This window comes from Lates calcarifer, linkage group LG1, assembly GCF_001640805.2.
Source record: "Lates calcarifer isolate ASB-BC8 linkage group LG1, TLL_Latcal_v3, whole genome shotgun sequence".
NCBI classification, from domain to species: domain Eukaryota; kingdom Metazoa; phylum Chordata; class Actinopteri; family Centropomidae; genus Lates; species Lates calcarifer.
In genome coordinates, this window is record NC_066833.1 from 6,407,687 (window position 1) to 6,423,168 (window position 15,482).

Below are 15,482 nucleotides of genomic sequence, written 5' to 3' on the forward strand. Positions count from 1 at the left end.
AGCAATGGCAGACACTTAAAACATAGCAAACATATAAGAAAAAACAGGAGTTTCCCTGCTGCCTAGACTAAATACATGGTGAGGACACGAAAGTTATTTCTAATTGAATCCAATGGCACTTGTATACTGCTTAAAACTAAATAGATTTTTACTTAGTACAGTTCTTTAACTTAAGTTCAATAAGTGTAAATAAATGGCAGTGCATTTAATATAAACATTCAATTTTTTTTCTGGGAAAAAAAAACTTTATTGTAATATTTTCCTTCATCTCCCAGACAATACCCAGAGCCCTTAGTACATTTTATACTATTTATACAAGTTAAATTAATTATTTATATGAGTTTAGTTAAGCAACATATAAATAACAGAAAATGACCAAAAAACAAGTACAAATAAACAAAAACAAACAAAAAAATGTGATACTTACATATTTACACCTTTTATTTCACATATTACATATTGCATTAATATATTACATTAATACATGATCATTTGGTTTGATCAGTCCTTCTTTATCCACATTATTCTTCAGTCTTCTTCTGGCATGTCCACAGGTGCAGGCAAACTCAGGATAGCCCAGACCGTGTGATTATCTGCACACCAGGTGTGAGCTGCTGTTGTTGAGTTTTTGAGCAAAGCATTTTCCATGTTTTCTTTATCAGTTATACACCGCCTTCACAACATGCTGCACATGATACAGTTATATGAAATGTGCCACTTGAAAAGTTACAGAGGCTAAAGGAGTCTGTTGAGTTGGCATCTGTAGTACCTTTGTGTGCACCAGTGCTGTAGCCTCGACTCAGTGTACACCTCAAGTTTCTGGCGACAACAATGCATCTCTGAATTTTCTTTCAGAGAATTTTCTCTGTGGGTGGGGGATTCAATACAATACACATTTGCATTGGAAACCAGCTACTCTCTGAAACATACATATCCTAACCCCATCATAAGTTCAATAGGGCAGTTTTCTCAGGGTAGATCACCCTCTTTCCCCTCACTGGCATGTAATACCTCATCTCCTTCCAAAACCTGGAAGAGAGAGAGTGGGATGGTGGCAGCTGTGTGTCCTGTCCACCTTTCCCCTCATCCTCTCTCCTCCTTATACCATGACCCCCTCCTTTGCCTCATCCTCAGGTACTTCCACCAACACACAGCACCCTGCTTCTTCCTCAGGTGACGCACTGACTCTGGGAAGAGAGCCAGCTGAGCCGGGGTTATCTCTTCCAACTCAACCAGAACCACCTGTAAAATAGCACTCAAATTAGAAACAGGATGCCTTTTTGAGCATGTGACATTGAACTTAAATGGAAACTGAACTGAAATGAATGAAAGAAAATTTAACTAAATTAATCAAACCATTACTGAATCATCCTGAGTGGTTTTCCCCCTTTTGAGTTGATACAATTAAATGCAGTAAGTTGTGTACTGTGAGTGTTCTGAGGAACTTAACACTAATACAACTTTTGGGCAGAAGAAAATCACATTACACAGCTCTGACATATTATCTCTGTCCACAGTTCATATTAGCGATATCCCAGGCTGATCCTAAGGACCAGTTGGTATTTCCACGTTTTAATAGATCAAATAAAGCTACAATAAAGCCAAACAAATTCTAATCCTTTCTTTGTGAAATTTAATGGATTCACTAAGCTCAGATGCAAACAAATCCATCATCTCCCCTCCGTCGTAATTAGAAAAGAGCAATGCTCACGATTCGATTCACTCATGATACATCTAAGGATATGCGAAGAAAGAATGGAAACAAACTAAGATCTTAGAATTCTTATTTATTCCTTCTTAGTGTGAACAGCAAAAATGAAATATCTTTCTTGTTGTGGCAAAATGCAATTTCTTACAGTGCTTTCCTTATTGTAAACTAAATTCCAGTTCAAATGTAAAAAATAAAATATTTCTTGCTGTTAGTCTCTTATTCTGCAGATTACAGTCCAAACAAGAGGATACTGTATCGACCATAATACAGTATAAGGCAGTATTTATGTCACGGTAAAGGTAAACGGTTATGTTACGTTTCCATCCATTACAATCAATATTCTTTTCGAATGGAGTGAGTATTAGTGTAATTACGGTACACTGCGGTAGTGTTGCTTTGTGGACTTTGTTTAGCCTAATTATGTTGCTAAGCTAGCAAGTGTTCACGGTTTGTGTATAATGAGTTTTTCAGAGTAAATCAGCCTTGAAAGTGTCTGGTTAGTTCAGTTTAACCTGCAGGAGTTTGTGGTTAGTTATAGTTATAGTTATAACATGATCTGCTGCTACAGAAGGAATAAATTAATCACAGCATCTCCTGACATCTTTACTGCAGAAATAAAAGGTGGGGTATATCTGTCAAACAGCTGAGAATTACAGCTGTTTCAGATGATGAATCTGAAAAATATTAACTGTAAAGAAAATAATGATGAGAGAAGGATAACACTGAGAGAGGGAGCGACTCTCTACAGCAGACGTGTCAAATCTGGCCTGCTACTTCATTTTATGTGGCCCGCGAGAGCTTTCACAGACTATGATTATCATAAGTCCTATACCGCTTTACGTAAGTACAGTGAATGCATCTCGATTTTGTTACCTGTACAATGAAAGCATTAAGCCAATGGATGGCAGTGTCTCAATATCAGCCATTTCCTACAGCAGTTTTTAGTCTGTGATGGAGTTGGGGGGGGGGGAGTAAACAGTCCCGAAATATCCAAGAGAAAAAAAGCTGATGCAGAGGGAAGAATGCATGTTTGTGCTGTATGAAATACTATACAGTATAATACTGATACAGCACAGCCATTTTTTAAGAAGCGTGAAGGCAGACTTGTCTCTAAGTGAGGAACTCTTTGATGTGGCTGCCATGCACGGGACGACAAAGGACAGGAACATCTTCAGTGAGGTGGAGTAGTCCATAGGTAAAATTAAATTACTCTGGTGGGGCTTATTACCAATGGTGAGACTGCCATGTGTGGTAAGAGAACTTGGTTGGACTGGTGAAAGAGAAAAAAAAACAATTGCCACACACCCCTGATAACTTACCTTTCAGTTATTATTAAAACTAATAATAATTGATTGCAGAGGCAGTTATGTATTATGAGAGAGTAGATAGATTTATATAGTCTTACATTTAAAACTGGCCCTTTGAGATTTACCACAATACTGATGTGGCCTGGGAGTGAGTTTAACACCCCTGCTCTACTCACTCAGTCAGCTGATTAGTGGTCATTAGGAAAGCGAACTGTCTACAAATGTCCGACTCAACAGGACCTGAAGCAGCCAGATGCACTGTCAGAGAAAACTATAGTTCAAATCTACTTTAATTTTATTTTATTTTTTTTACCAGTCTTTTGTACGGAGCACAGTGCAATCACTCACAGAAGTGAATGATTACTTCAGGACACAGAGCTCACTTCATCAGTCACATCACCATACCGTTTTTCAGCATCAGGATACATATCGTAACGTTTTCTGAATCACGATGCATTGTGTGACGGTGCGTTGTTACACCCCTAATTAAAATGACTCAGATTGAGGTTGGGGCCAAAAAACTTAACCTGGACATCTCAAGTTCATTTTTAAATGTCCAGTAGACACAGGGAAATGCTAGCATGAATTTTAATTTGATTAACTCTCTACCTGATAAATGCAAGTGTAATAAATATTCACTCTTCTGTAAACTTTGTTTTGATGTCTACCAACTCCTGGCTCTTTAGCTGCTAGATTTTCCACTTCCTTCAACATCTATCCACTAAACTTGTCTGTCTGCTCTTTGGTGCTGGGCTGGTAGTTTACAGTGGGTTTAACAGTGCTTGTTTGCTGAAAATACCTACCTGTTGCTGCTGGAAATTGGATTGATGAGAGCAGTAATACAAAACTATACACTAAATGGGCTGTAAATCCTTTGCTGATACATCACTGAGAACCAACCCTTTCACATTATTGATTGTTAAATATTTACTATTGGGACTTTGATGGGGGACTTTGCTGTCAGCCCTGGGTAAATAAATTAATTATATCAAGAGTGACTGGACCATATGCAACCTAGGATTAAAGTAGGCCAGATCTAGGTTTCATTAAACCAGTGAGTATTAGTACCTCCACAACAGCTCTTCCTATATGAAAGTATTTTGTTGTAGTAATTTGTAGTGGCAAAATTTGAATATTGAATATGCATCAGCAAGTCTGTTTTCTCACCTTGAGTGATCCCTCCACCAGCGCTCTGTGCATTGCTGCCATACACTCCAACTGCTGCCTTGTGTCTTGATAGACTTCATCGCTGCCATTAAAACTCATACTGCTACTGCTGTCATCGGTCTTGCTTTCGCTGTTTTCGTTGTTGTTACTGTTCTTAGAGAGGTGGTTGTTATTGTTGCTGCTAGTGCTGCTTGTGTGTCTTTTGCTGGTGAAAGTGGAGGCGGTGTAGACCAGAAGGAGGCGGCGACTGGCTTGTATATTTTCTTCCACTGAGTCCACGACAGCTACAGTGAGGAAACAGGATGAAGAGAAACCTTAGCTTCGTAAGTGATGAGTACAATAGTATGTTAAAATTAACACTGTAGGGTCATTCCATGTCAACACAGGCCTTGCAACTCACCAACTTGGATTTGCTTCATACTTAATAAATAAATTATGCCACCCAACAAGTAGAATGCAAAATTTTCATCTTGAATCCTCTTAAGCGTCTGAGGTATGAAGGTTTTAGAAAAGGGTTGTTTCCCGAATGTTGCCAAAAAATTATTTCATAAAAGTTTCACAAGTCATCGCTTTTGAACTATCCTATGTGCTTGGATTTTTCAGGGATTGTTCTGCATTATTAGATGTCTTTAACTTGTAAAATGGTTGCATAAAAATATAGTTTATTTGCAATTATTAGTATATTTGCAAGTTATACTCATGTTATGGAAATCAAATTTTCTCATTTAAGAATGGTATATGATATGATATCAAACCACTGGAAAGAGCATGATTTAATTAGAAAACAAAATGTAAAGTTTTGTCTTAGTCTGAGGGAGACACAAGGAGAACAGAAGCAAATGGTTTCATAAACAAAACGAAAGATTTATAAGAAGATAAGTATGAAGCAAATCCAGGATGGTCAGTCTGAAAATGTTTCTAAAATCTGTTGATTGGAGTTGGAGTTACAATGGAGTAAAATTTTCAGCCGACTACTTTCTTAATGTTTCAAGTCAAGTCACCATTACTTTATATAATGTTATAACTCCAGTCTTAAACCAGATGAGGATTTTTGTCATGAGACATCTGGATCTTCTGTAATCAGAGAAACAAGCTGAGTAAACAGCCACTCTCAATGTTCCATGTCCGTATCATGGAGAAACATTGTTTTTTTTTTTTTTTTTATATGAAATTGCTTTATTCAGTGGGGCCTCGGTGGATAATTCAGCTCCCAGTAAAAACCTCCTGAACGATGGACACTGAAGGAATCCTAACCTAAAAACAAGCAAAGCATCTAGAAACAACATGAGCTAACGTTAGCAGCAGCTCAGTTAACATTTTGAACGTGAAGCTACTAAAACAATGACTCGTTCAAACACCATTAAGCATAACTTTCTCCACCAAGTAGGTGATTTACCATGCCCGGGCAGGCAGTCACGGCCTGCTATGAAGAGTTTGTAGCCACAGGCCTTTTCCAACACTTGAGGCAGAGTGTGAAGGGCAAACGTCTCCACTTCCTTGCTGAATCCTACGGCACAGCGCTGTGGATATGCCACATAGGCATCATACAGCTTCCCATCCAAATCTGACAGAGGAAAAAAGAAGAGCTTATTTAGGTATATAGGTAGGTCTCAAACCATTTTAGACAAGACTGAGGTCACCAAAGACTAATTGCTTTTCTCACACTGCTTTATTCTTACAAGCAAATTGCAAGTGGAGATCCAAAACTTTCATTTAGAGCTGGGCAGTATGGCCAAGAAATATTTTTTTAGCCTTGGGATTAATTCATGATTTTAATCATTGTGGTTTTTAAATTAAATTCAGGTTATCCAGCACAGCTATGGACTGCCAGTACAAGATGCACCGACTAAGTAGAGGACAAACATTCAGTTTAATAATCGGTTTCAGCAGACATAGAGCAGAAATGTACACTCACTAATGGGTCTGCTCTATTTGTGTTACTTGAGAAGGCATTAGCCTGATATCTGCAGTCAGCTGGCTAGGTACCAATAGCTACCTAGCAGGCTGAACATACTGAATAAGTTCTGTAGACTTCACCTCTTATAACCAGATAATGCAGTCAACAAATACAAACCGAGAGTGCATATTAGGGTCCCAGACTCTTTTACTTAGTCAATCTGTTGACACTATTGACGCTGTCTCTGTGTGATACCCATTCAGACATTTTGTGTTTTGCAACTGTGTTTTTCCATCTTGGAGTGTAGTGAGTGCAGTAAGCATGTGACTTACTTGAATTACACACTTGCTGTGAAATATTACCTTTATTTGTATAGAGGACTGGAAACACTCTCCTGAACCACAGCACAATATCAACCTTAAAAAGGTAGTAGATGACAACACCAATGATAAAGAGAACTGTCACACCACCAAGCACGGATCCAATTGGAAGTATGATGTTTGGATCTGTAGAGATGGAAATCATAAATACCAGACACACAATTTTAGGTTGTTTATATAAGATGTACATAATATTGTGTAAAATGGCACCTCAATTATTCCTCTTTGAAGTGTCAGAAAAGGTATTCAGCCTTTTGTGTTTTTGCATTGGTGCCCTTCTCTGGCTAAACCTTCAGAGTCCTCAAACACATGAATAGTATCAAAATAAAACATTAAGACATTTTATGTTTTATTTCATGTAATGGCTAAAAAGTAATGTCAGAATGTTTGTAAAAATGTAAAATTCACTTTTTGACAGCTGTTTCACAGCTGTTTCATTTGTAATGATCATTTATCTGTCAGTGGTGTGGCATTTTTTGTCTATTAATTAAAAATTCAAAGAAGTGCAAGTGAGCATAATACTGCAATCCAAAATTGCTGTCATTCAGAAATATGGACAGTGTGAAATGCAAAGAAATGTGATTTGCACCTAAAAGCTTGCATTGCCTGTATTTTGTTCTGTGTTTCTCATTTTTGGTTTGCAAGTCTCAGATTTAGATTCTTAGTTTGGTTATGTAAATGTACAGGAACAATTTTGTGTTTATAGGTAATTACAAATCTGAGCAGACAAAAAGGATGTGTGGAGTTCCCCAAGGCTCCATTCTGGGACCTCTTCCATTCAACATCTACATGGCCCCACTAGCTCATCTTATGGAAGACAACAAGTTGCCATAATTATGCAGATGATCACCAGGGACTATAATCCCATACAAGCTCTGAGTAAATGCACTGAACAAATCAACAGTTGGGTGTGGAGGAATTATCTTCAATTCAACAGCGATAAAACTGAAATAATTGTTTTTAGAGACCAGGAGGAAAAGTCAGAGCTCAGCTTCAGTAGGACAAGTTAAAAACCACAAACCAAGCCAGAAATCTTAGTGTCATGGACTCAGACCTGTATTTTAACACCAACAACAGCCAGCTATCACCTCAATAACATAATGAGGATTAAAGGACTTAATTCTTAGCAGGAATTGGCCTCCTGTCTGTCAGAGAACTGATTTCAAAATAATGTTGTGGGTTTATAAAGCACTGAATGGTTTAGGGCCAAAATACATTTCTGATCTGCTGATATGAACCATCATCTGGGACCAGAGTTTATGTTAGCCAGCATATGTTGGCTTTTGGCTGGTATCCCTTGTTGTTGTCCAGTAGATGATAATATCACCGGCCAAAATGTCCGGTTAAAAATGTGCTACATTGCCTGTATAGTCTGTTATGTGACGAGTAACATTTGTTGACAACTGAGGGTATAACTAGTATTTTGAAACCTGGACGGTTTTCCCATATAAATGATTGACAGGGGCAAAAATCTCTGGAGCACTATTGATCAGGAACAGCATAACTGGCAAATAGACTAGGCTAGCAGACTCCCTTGTCAAAAACAGTATTTTTACCAAGCAGAACACAGGCGTTGCTGGAATACCATTGCTCACATCTGTTAGTATAATAATGTCATCAGATAATTATTATAACAACCTGAGCCTGTCAGTGACAAAACGAACCACCTGTGTCTGGGTTCACTCCTCCAGTTTAATACTGCACCCATCCCATAGATGTTTGATCTTATTAATTATTTATACCCAAAAACGTGATCAGGAGTCAAAAATAATGGAGTTATCTATTTTAACATGTAAACTTTTATCATTCAAAAATTTTACCTCAGCTGTTTCATTCACTGAGTGTTTTTCGACTCACATATTAACATTTAGCACAATGTCTAAGCAGACAGTCATGCTGACTACATAAATTACATTTGTTGGATCATAATATTTTTGTGCTTTGTTGTCTGAATGAATGCTGCTATATGGCTGTTTAGAACATATGTCCGGTAGTTGTTCTATATGGCCTGTCTGGGACATGTCTGCAGGTCTTAAATCAAGGCTGAAGATATTTCTGTTCGATGCTGCCTTCTATAGATAATCACTAATTTCTTACACTGCATTTTAACTTTTTCATAACATTTTTTGGAATATATGAATATACATACAAGCAGTAAAATTATAATTTCTCATAACTGCAAAATTCTCTCTAAAAGTTTCGTGTGTAATCATCAAATTAATTTGTTAATTAAAAATGCCAAATATTCACAGCTTCTACCCTCTCTAATATGCATATTTGCTTGTTTTCTTAGTCCTCTGTGATATAAAATAAATAATGATTCTTAGGCTTATTCTATACCCTGTACCTGCTGGTAGCAGAGTAAAATATCCTTCAGGATGGCCCCGGGAACTGTATGACCGACAAGTGTAGTTGATGTGAAAATCCTCCTCCCTCAGCTCAGAAATTATCAGCAGACGCTCCAACCATGCACCTTTATCAGGAACATCCTGGATGTTAAAACTGATGAAAATACATATATGAGAAAAAAGTGTCAACATAAACTTTGTTTATTTTACACTTGTTGTGAGGTGCAGATTTATCAAAACAAATTAAAGGAGAGGTAGAAGTGCTGACCTTGTTTGTGATGTGTAGACACGGTCAGAGGGTTGTGTATTGCGAATGAATTTGTCTCTGGCTATCCAAAGGATAGAAACAAAGGGCTTCCCAACACCGGGCACAAACACAAGGCATCGTTTGCTGAAACTGGACCCTAAACACATATACAAACAGTAAAACAAATTATACTTAACAAAACTATTACTCTTGATCCATAAACATAAATTTAAAGTTTCTAAATACTTTCCAAATAGTGTTTCTCACACAGAGTAATACACAGCAAATGTATGTCCACAAGGGCATTCCACGCTGGTGGGCATTCAGACTGAAAATAGTACCATGTTTATGTGTGAATGTATGTTTCAGGTGCCTAGTGAAAAGATGAATTTCGAACAATCTAGAAAGTCCATTTTATAGTTTATAATCCAGTGAGACAGGATTTTACAACTCCTCATTTTAGTCTCTGATTTAACAGTCACAAGGTTAACAATATAATAATAACATATGTTAAGTATTCTACCCTGCAATGCACTTGCATTTACTGTGGTACTCCCAAAGTCTTAGTCACTAAAATGATTTTAGAGTTTGAATGTAGATTTTCTTCAACACAATTTAAATATTGGTTTGAACCAACTTTAGTGAATTTGAACAATAAACATTTAAACTTGAAAACACCATATTTCTCAAAACATGTTACAGACAAGGACTCACCTATCTCTGCCTTGATTATTTCACTGGCTGGTTCTCGCACTTGAGGAACCAAAGAGTACACCTCTGAAAAGACAGGCAATATGAAATACAGTAACAGAGGCTGAGGTTTTCTAATCATGGAAATAAACAGCATATGGAATAACACCAAAGAGTTACTAGCTCTTTTACAGCTGCTCCCACTCTGTTGTTTGTGATCAGTTTAGAGTTGTGGGAATAATTTCCACCTCTTGGCAGCCAGCAGAGACCTTTGCTGTAATGTTTGTACTGTCTACCAGTGGGCGCTTGTTGTTGATTAAGAAAAGTCAAGTGTATTCTACTGTAGGAATCACGGTAATGTTGTGGACAAACAGCCTAAGGTTCCACTGTGTCAGGCACTTGTCTCTGTTCTCACCTCTGATCCTTGCATCAATTGTCTCTGACACGGATCCTGTGATGCCACCAAGGGTGAAGGTCAGAGTACAGGTGTAGGAGCCATTGTTTTGAGGTTCCACCCTTTGAATCATCAGTGTTGTCATATCCCTGTAGCTATATTTGCCTGTCCCATCCACTATGTGCTCACAACCCTATATGAAGAAAGCAAACATAAAATCAGGCTTTTTGTAATGACAATATGTAATAAATACATACTTTTTATGATGGTAGACAGCCATATGGTTAAAGAAGTAGTCCAGTAAGCAGAGTCGGGAGGCTTAGAGCCCATGGTATCCCATTTGTCTCAACGGAATAATCACATTTTGTCTGGGAAGAAGCCAAAGTCATTTCAGGGTAACCATTTTTCCCTACCTTTACCAACTTCTCTCCTGATTCATTACTGTAATAATCTCCTGATTCCATGACTCACTTTGTACCACTTGATGGAGGAACTGATGTTGTAGCTGTCCAGTTTACTCATATAGTCTTTCAGAGGGCAGGACAGGGTGTCAGCTACTCCATTCATAAGTGTCTGATCAACTTTCCTTGGCCTTCCACACTCGCCAGTAAGACTATCCACTATCAGCTTGGTGGCCTGTCTGTAGCACCGAAAAGGAGTTCTGTTGGAAAATTATGGACAAAATTACCTTTTGTTAACACACACAGCATTAGTCTGCTTACTAAGAGCAACTTTAATTTAGCTTCTTTACTCAGAGCGGATGACTACAATAAATCACTGGAATCAGTTCTGTCATTATCAAGAAAACATTCTCTTGAAACATTCCCAGCGCACCACATATCATTGCAAATAAACTCTCCATTAATTTGGATTTCAGCTAGATGGTGAGTTTTATGCTTTGTTGTTAGGATTATCTGATCAGTATGGCTTTGCTTATGAATAGCCTCCTCCATTTTTATTTATCAGATTAGCCTACTTAATGGTCAGTAAGGTAAGCAGTAGGTAAAGTTTATATCTCCCTCTGCTGGACCATGAGGCAAACTACTTCAGCGAGTCTGCTGCAGTCATAGACTGATTTTTAATTCAAACAGGTCTGGGACAGTTTGAATATCACATTTTCCCACAAAAAAATAAAAAAAATAATAATTTGATGTAAAAGTGGCTGGCCCTGTTGACATATATTCTACAGACTAGACAGACACAAACATGTCAGGACATTTGTTTTCACTTCTTTCAACTTCTATTGATATTCATATCTCTGCTGATGCTTGTGTACCTCACTATGGTCACGTATTCCCCATTGTCGTCCAGCGTTACGTTAAGAAACCACAGGGTCTCCTCTTTCACCAGGATTCGACCGGTCTGGTTGCTCATTTCTTGACCCGTCTTTGAATCATACCAGGTGATGTTGTATGGGACAGTTGTGAAGTTGAAGACATCTGGAGACACCAAGGTGCTATTCAGCTTTGCCATATCCCCGGGAACAGAGTAAACCCTTTCAAATTGGAGCTTGTAGTTGGTACAGTTCTCTGCAACAAGCACATATCAGTGAAGAATGGATTTGTCATTTAATCAGCAGCAAGAAATAATTGTCGAGCAGGCAAGGCCTAGACGGTTTCATTTATATAATAGATATCATTACAAAACCTCACTTCAGAGGAAATTTTAAGAAAAAAGGCTGTTGTCTTCGAGAGGTATCGCTTATTTCCTTAAGATCTATACAGTTTTTGTAATTTATTTTTTTCTTTCATGGATTAGGGAATGTTACGGCCCTATATTGAGTGTTTTTCTTTTTTGTGTGGTGTTGCACTCTCTCTCCTCTCCAAATGATTGACCCTCCTCCGTTACGCAGCCGTCCGTAATCTGCAGCGGAAGCAGAAAAGTTTACAGAGCATACAGTCTATTGGAAAGAGAGACTTCGGTCGGAGCCACTCTGTGCCGGTCGTGTCGGACGATTAGCCGCATGGGCTGTGTTAGCGTGATCCTACTCCTTTCAGTGGAAATTTGGAGTGTGTTTCACTGTTAAACCGTTTTCCTGTTTTGATGTGTGTTGATCGTGGTTTAACCTGGTTCCTGTGTTGTTTTGTGTTTCTGTTTGAAAACCAGTCACTTTTTATTGTTTAAATGAAACTCATATGAAACTCATTTTGGTTGCACATTGGTTCCGCTTTGTCCCCCCTCGCCGGGACGTTTTTCATTTGTTGCTTCCCCTCATCCCCTAGTTTTCGCTCAGGGAACGTAACAAGAAAAAAACATCCTTCATGAGAAATCTAAGTCTTTATCAAACCATCCCCTCTCGTTGGATGTTCTTTTCAGCCATTCAACTAGTAGCTCAGAGCTGCCCAGAGGACATTGACTCCGACTACCAGTATTTTTCCATGATGCGTTCTACCACTTAAATGATTTTTTCCAATTCCCTGGCAGGAAATGAAATAACTGTTGAGTTGTGCTTTGTTCCTATCATTCACCCCACAGTATGAGAAAACTGAAGCTGCTATGAGAATGTTGTTGGTGCACCATCATATATGATGTGTACATGGTGTACCTTTTAGTTGTGATGTCACTGTTAAGTCCATAAGTTTGAATTCAGGTTTCCCTTAATGTGCCTCACAGAAATGAGAAAATATCTGTCTTCTATATTTATTTACATTGGTACTGTGCAGGTGAGCTGCCTGTTATTACCACAACCATTCATGGTCACTGAGCTGTTGTGGAGTTAAATGTCTTCATTTCATCATTGTTAAAGTAGAATTACTCACCCACTCTTGTCCAACAGGTCTGTCCTCACAAAACATATTAACAAACAAAACATAACTAGTTATGTATATATCCATATAGCTGCAAAACCTTTTTGGGTCTTATTTCAGAATTCTGTGGAGTTAAACATTTTTGGCTGGTCAGGTTTTAATCCCAGCTCAGGGACTATAGCACTAAACATGTTCTGTCTTATCAGATGCAGTGGGACTGCAGTAGTGGCTTGGCAGTGTTTGCCCCCCCCCAAGAAAAGTCAGGAATCAGTGTGAGACTTCTGAAGAGCTCACAGGAGTTACACAAGTTCCTGCAGTAACAACAGTGGCCATGAGATGGCGATAAAATGCTTCTATAAAAACTAGAGGCAGCTGTTGGTCTAGGTCTGTTTTTCATCATAGCAGAGGTCTACTAGTATGTATGTAGTTGTATGGGAAGTGTGACTCATCTCACCTTGTACAAATCCTGTGCAGATCCCAGATAACCCGAGGACAAATAGAACACTTCCCAGCGCTGAAGTCAAGGCCATGGCTGGAAAACATAAATAAGCAATAGTAAGAAATAACCATATACTACAAGCCAGAATGAAAATGCTATAGCAGAAAAGGCTACAACAACAGCCTGATATTAACAGCGGTCAACTTACTGGAATCCCTCTGTCCAGTGACATGACAGGTCATAAGAGGCTTTGAAACACAGCAATCATCAGCAGTTTTCTTTCCTCTTAAAATCAAACTTCATTCTACCTTAAATTTCTAAAATTACGTCTCTCTTCCTCTCTCTGTACGTCCCCTCCCCCTATCCCATCCTTCCTCCCCCTCTCTCCCTCAGACACAGATGACAAATGTTCTGGTATTTCAGGAGTCATTTGTTTGGAAACCTCTGACAAAACGCTGCGTAATGCTGTGGAACTGGAAGGATGCCCAGCATTCCTGAACACTGCCAAATTCCAAGTGATTGTTCTTACTCAGCCTTGCCTGTAAATCTGTGAATGAACACTGTAAAACATTGGGGAAATCTAACATTCTCATTTTCTCCAAACTTACACAACTATTTCAATTACTGTGCTAGTTTGAGACAGCCATGTTTTTGGCTTCGAGTCTTTGTTACCATACCTATTTACAAAATATCAGTTTAAAGATTATATATTCAAATTACACTGTGATGACACTTTTGTGTAGATATTTGTGAAAATAACAACAATTCTCACCACTAGTGGGTGGTATTGGTTCCCTTTGACCCTATTATTTTGTCTCTGTTTATAGATGTTTTTCAGGTTTTAAGTTACTCTTGGTTCATGTTTTTATGAGTTGTGTCTCCAGTGTGATTAGCACCACCAATCACATTGACACTGATATGTTACCCCAAATATCTTGTTTTCTGATACAGTAGACTCATTGAGCACTTTATTGGGAGCACCCTGTAAACCTGTTTATTCATGCAGTTGAATAAGTAAGAATAAGTTGTGTGGCAACTTGAGGGAGAAAATATACACTTCTTGGTACACTTCTTTCCTGATCTTGCTGTTCATCAAACCATCTAATGTTAATTCTGTTCCACCTCACAATGACAAGTTGTCTGGGGGTCTTCCTACCCCTTTGCTGAGTATACAGAAAAACTGGTTCTTCATAAGTGCTCTGAGGCACTTTAGGCCGCTCTGGAGAACCTTTTTATGCTAAAGAACCTTTTCTTGCTGTTTAAGGTTCTTTGGGGAACTGAATTAAAGAAAAAGGGTTCTAAGTCATACCTTGCCGTACTTTTAGTGCCTTGAGGAACCTTTTTATGTTTAAAGTATAGCCCATATGGCTGTTGACCGTATGCCTAACCTATGCTGACTAACTTGTGGCTGTGTGCAGGAATGATTGTTTTTGTGGTCATTTTTTTTATTGTAAAGGATGGTAAAGGCAACTACTTTTTATATAGAGCAGTCATAAAGTAATGTAATTATAAATCATATTATGATTTTGTTACGTCGCAGTTGTTTCTCCTTCCCTCCCGCCTGACACAGAGCTGGAGACGACAGTTACGGTAAGTTTCGAAAAATATTAAGAAATAATTTTCCTGTTGTGAATTACTTGCTTAAGTTAACAGTAATTAAAATGTGCACTGAAACGCGGCGCCGAATTTTACTTTTAAATTTGCGTGTTTCTCAACATAGTTAGTTAGCAACATTAGTAAACGCTAAGCCGGTTAGCGAATTAGCTACATTAGCTCTTTAGCGTTATCTGCGTTAGCTAACGTTATTCGTCACTGTTGGAAAATTAAAGTCATGTACTGGATAATATGCTATTTTGGCATGTGATGGAGAGCAAAGTGTAGGACCATTTTCCTAAAATACGTCCTCCCCATCTATTTAGTGCTCTTGGCGCCAGGCTATCCCCCCTTGGCGCAGGCGCCAGGGTTGTACCAGGGACTCGCACTCAACTTTTTGTCTTGGCTTTCTCATGTTTTTTTTTTTCAAGAGTACTTTTTGACATTTCAGACACTATTCTGCATATGCACAATATTTTCATATTTTTCATGTGGAAGAAACTGCTGATACAGTCATCCTGAAGCCTGGAGATGAAGTGGACTTGACTGTTACCACTGCTCA

At 38.4% G+C, this 15,482-nt stretch overlaps 1 protein-coding gene across 1 annotated transcript; it reads right to left on the reverse strand.

Annotated features, from left to right (window-relative positions):
- Window positions 1–417: 417 nt before the first annotated feature.
- On the reverse strand, window positions 418–13,584 carry LOC108897039 (interleukin-1 receptor type 1-like). Its single transcript, XM_018696416.2, is given in 13 exon segments — window positions 418–1,094; window positions 1,096–1,242; window positions 4,186–4,469; window positions 5,582–5,749; window positions 6,445–6,588; window positions 8,810–8,964; window positions 9,079–9,214; window positions 9,772–9,834; window positions 10,163–10,334; window positions 10,613–10,802; window positions 11,418–11,670; window positions 13,343–13,420; window positions 13,536–13,584. Coding segments are annotated over 13 exon segments (1,974 nt in total). The 5' UTR covers window positions 13,570–13,584; the 3' UTR covers window positions 418–944.
- Between the last annotated feature and the right edge of the window lie 1,898 nt (window positions 13,585–15,482).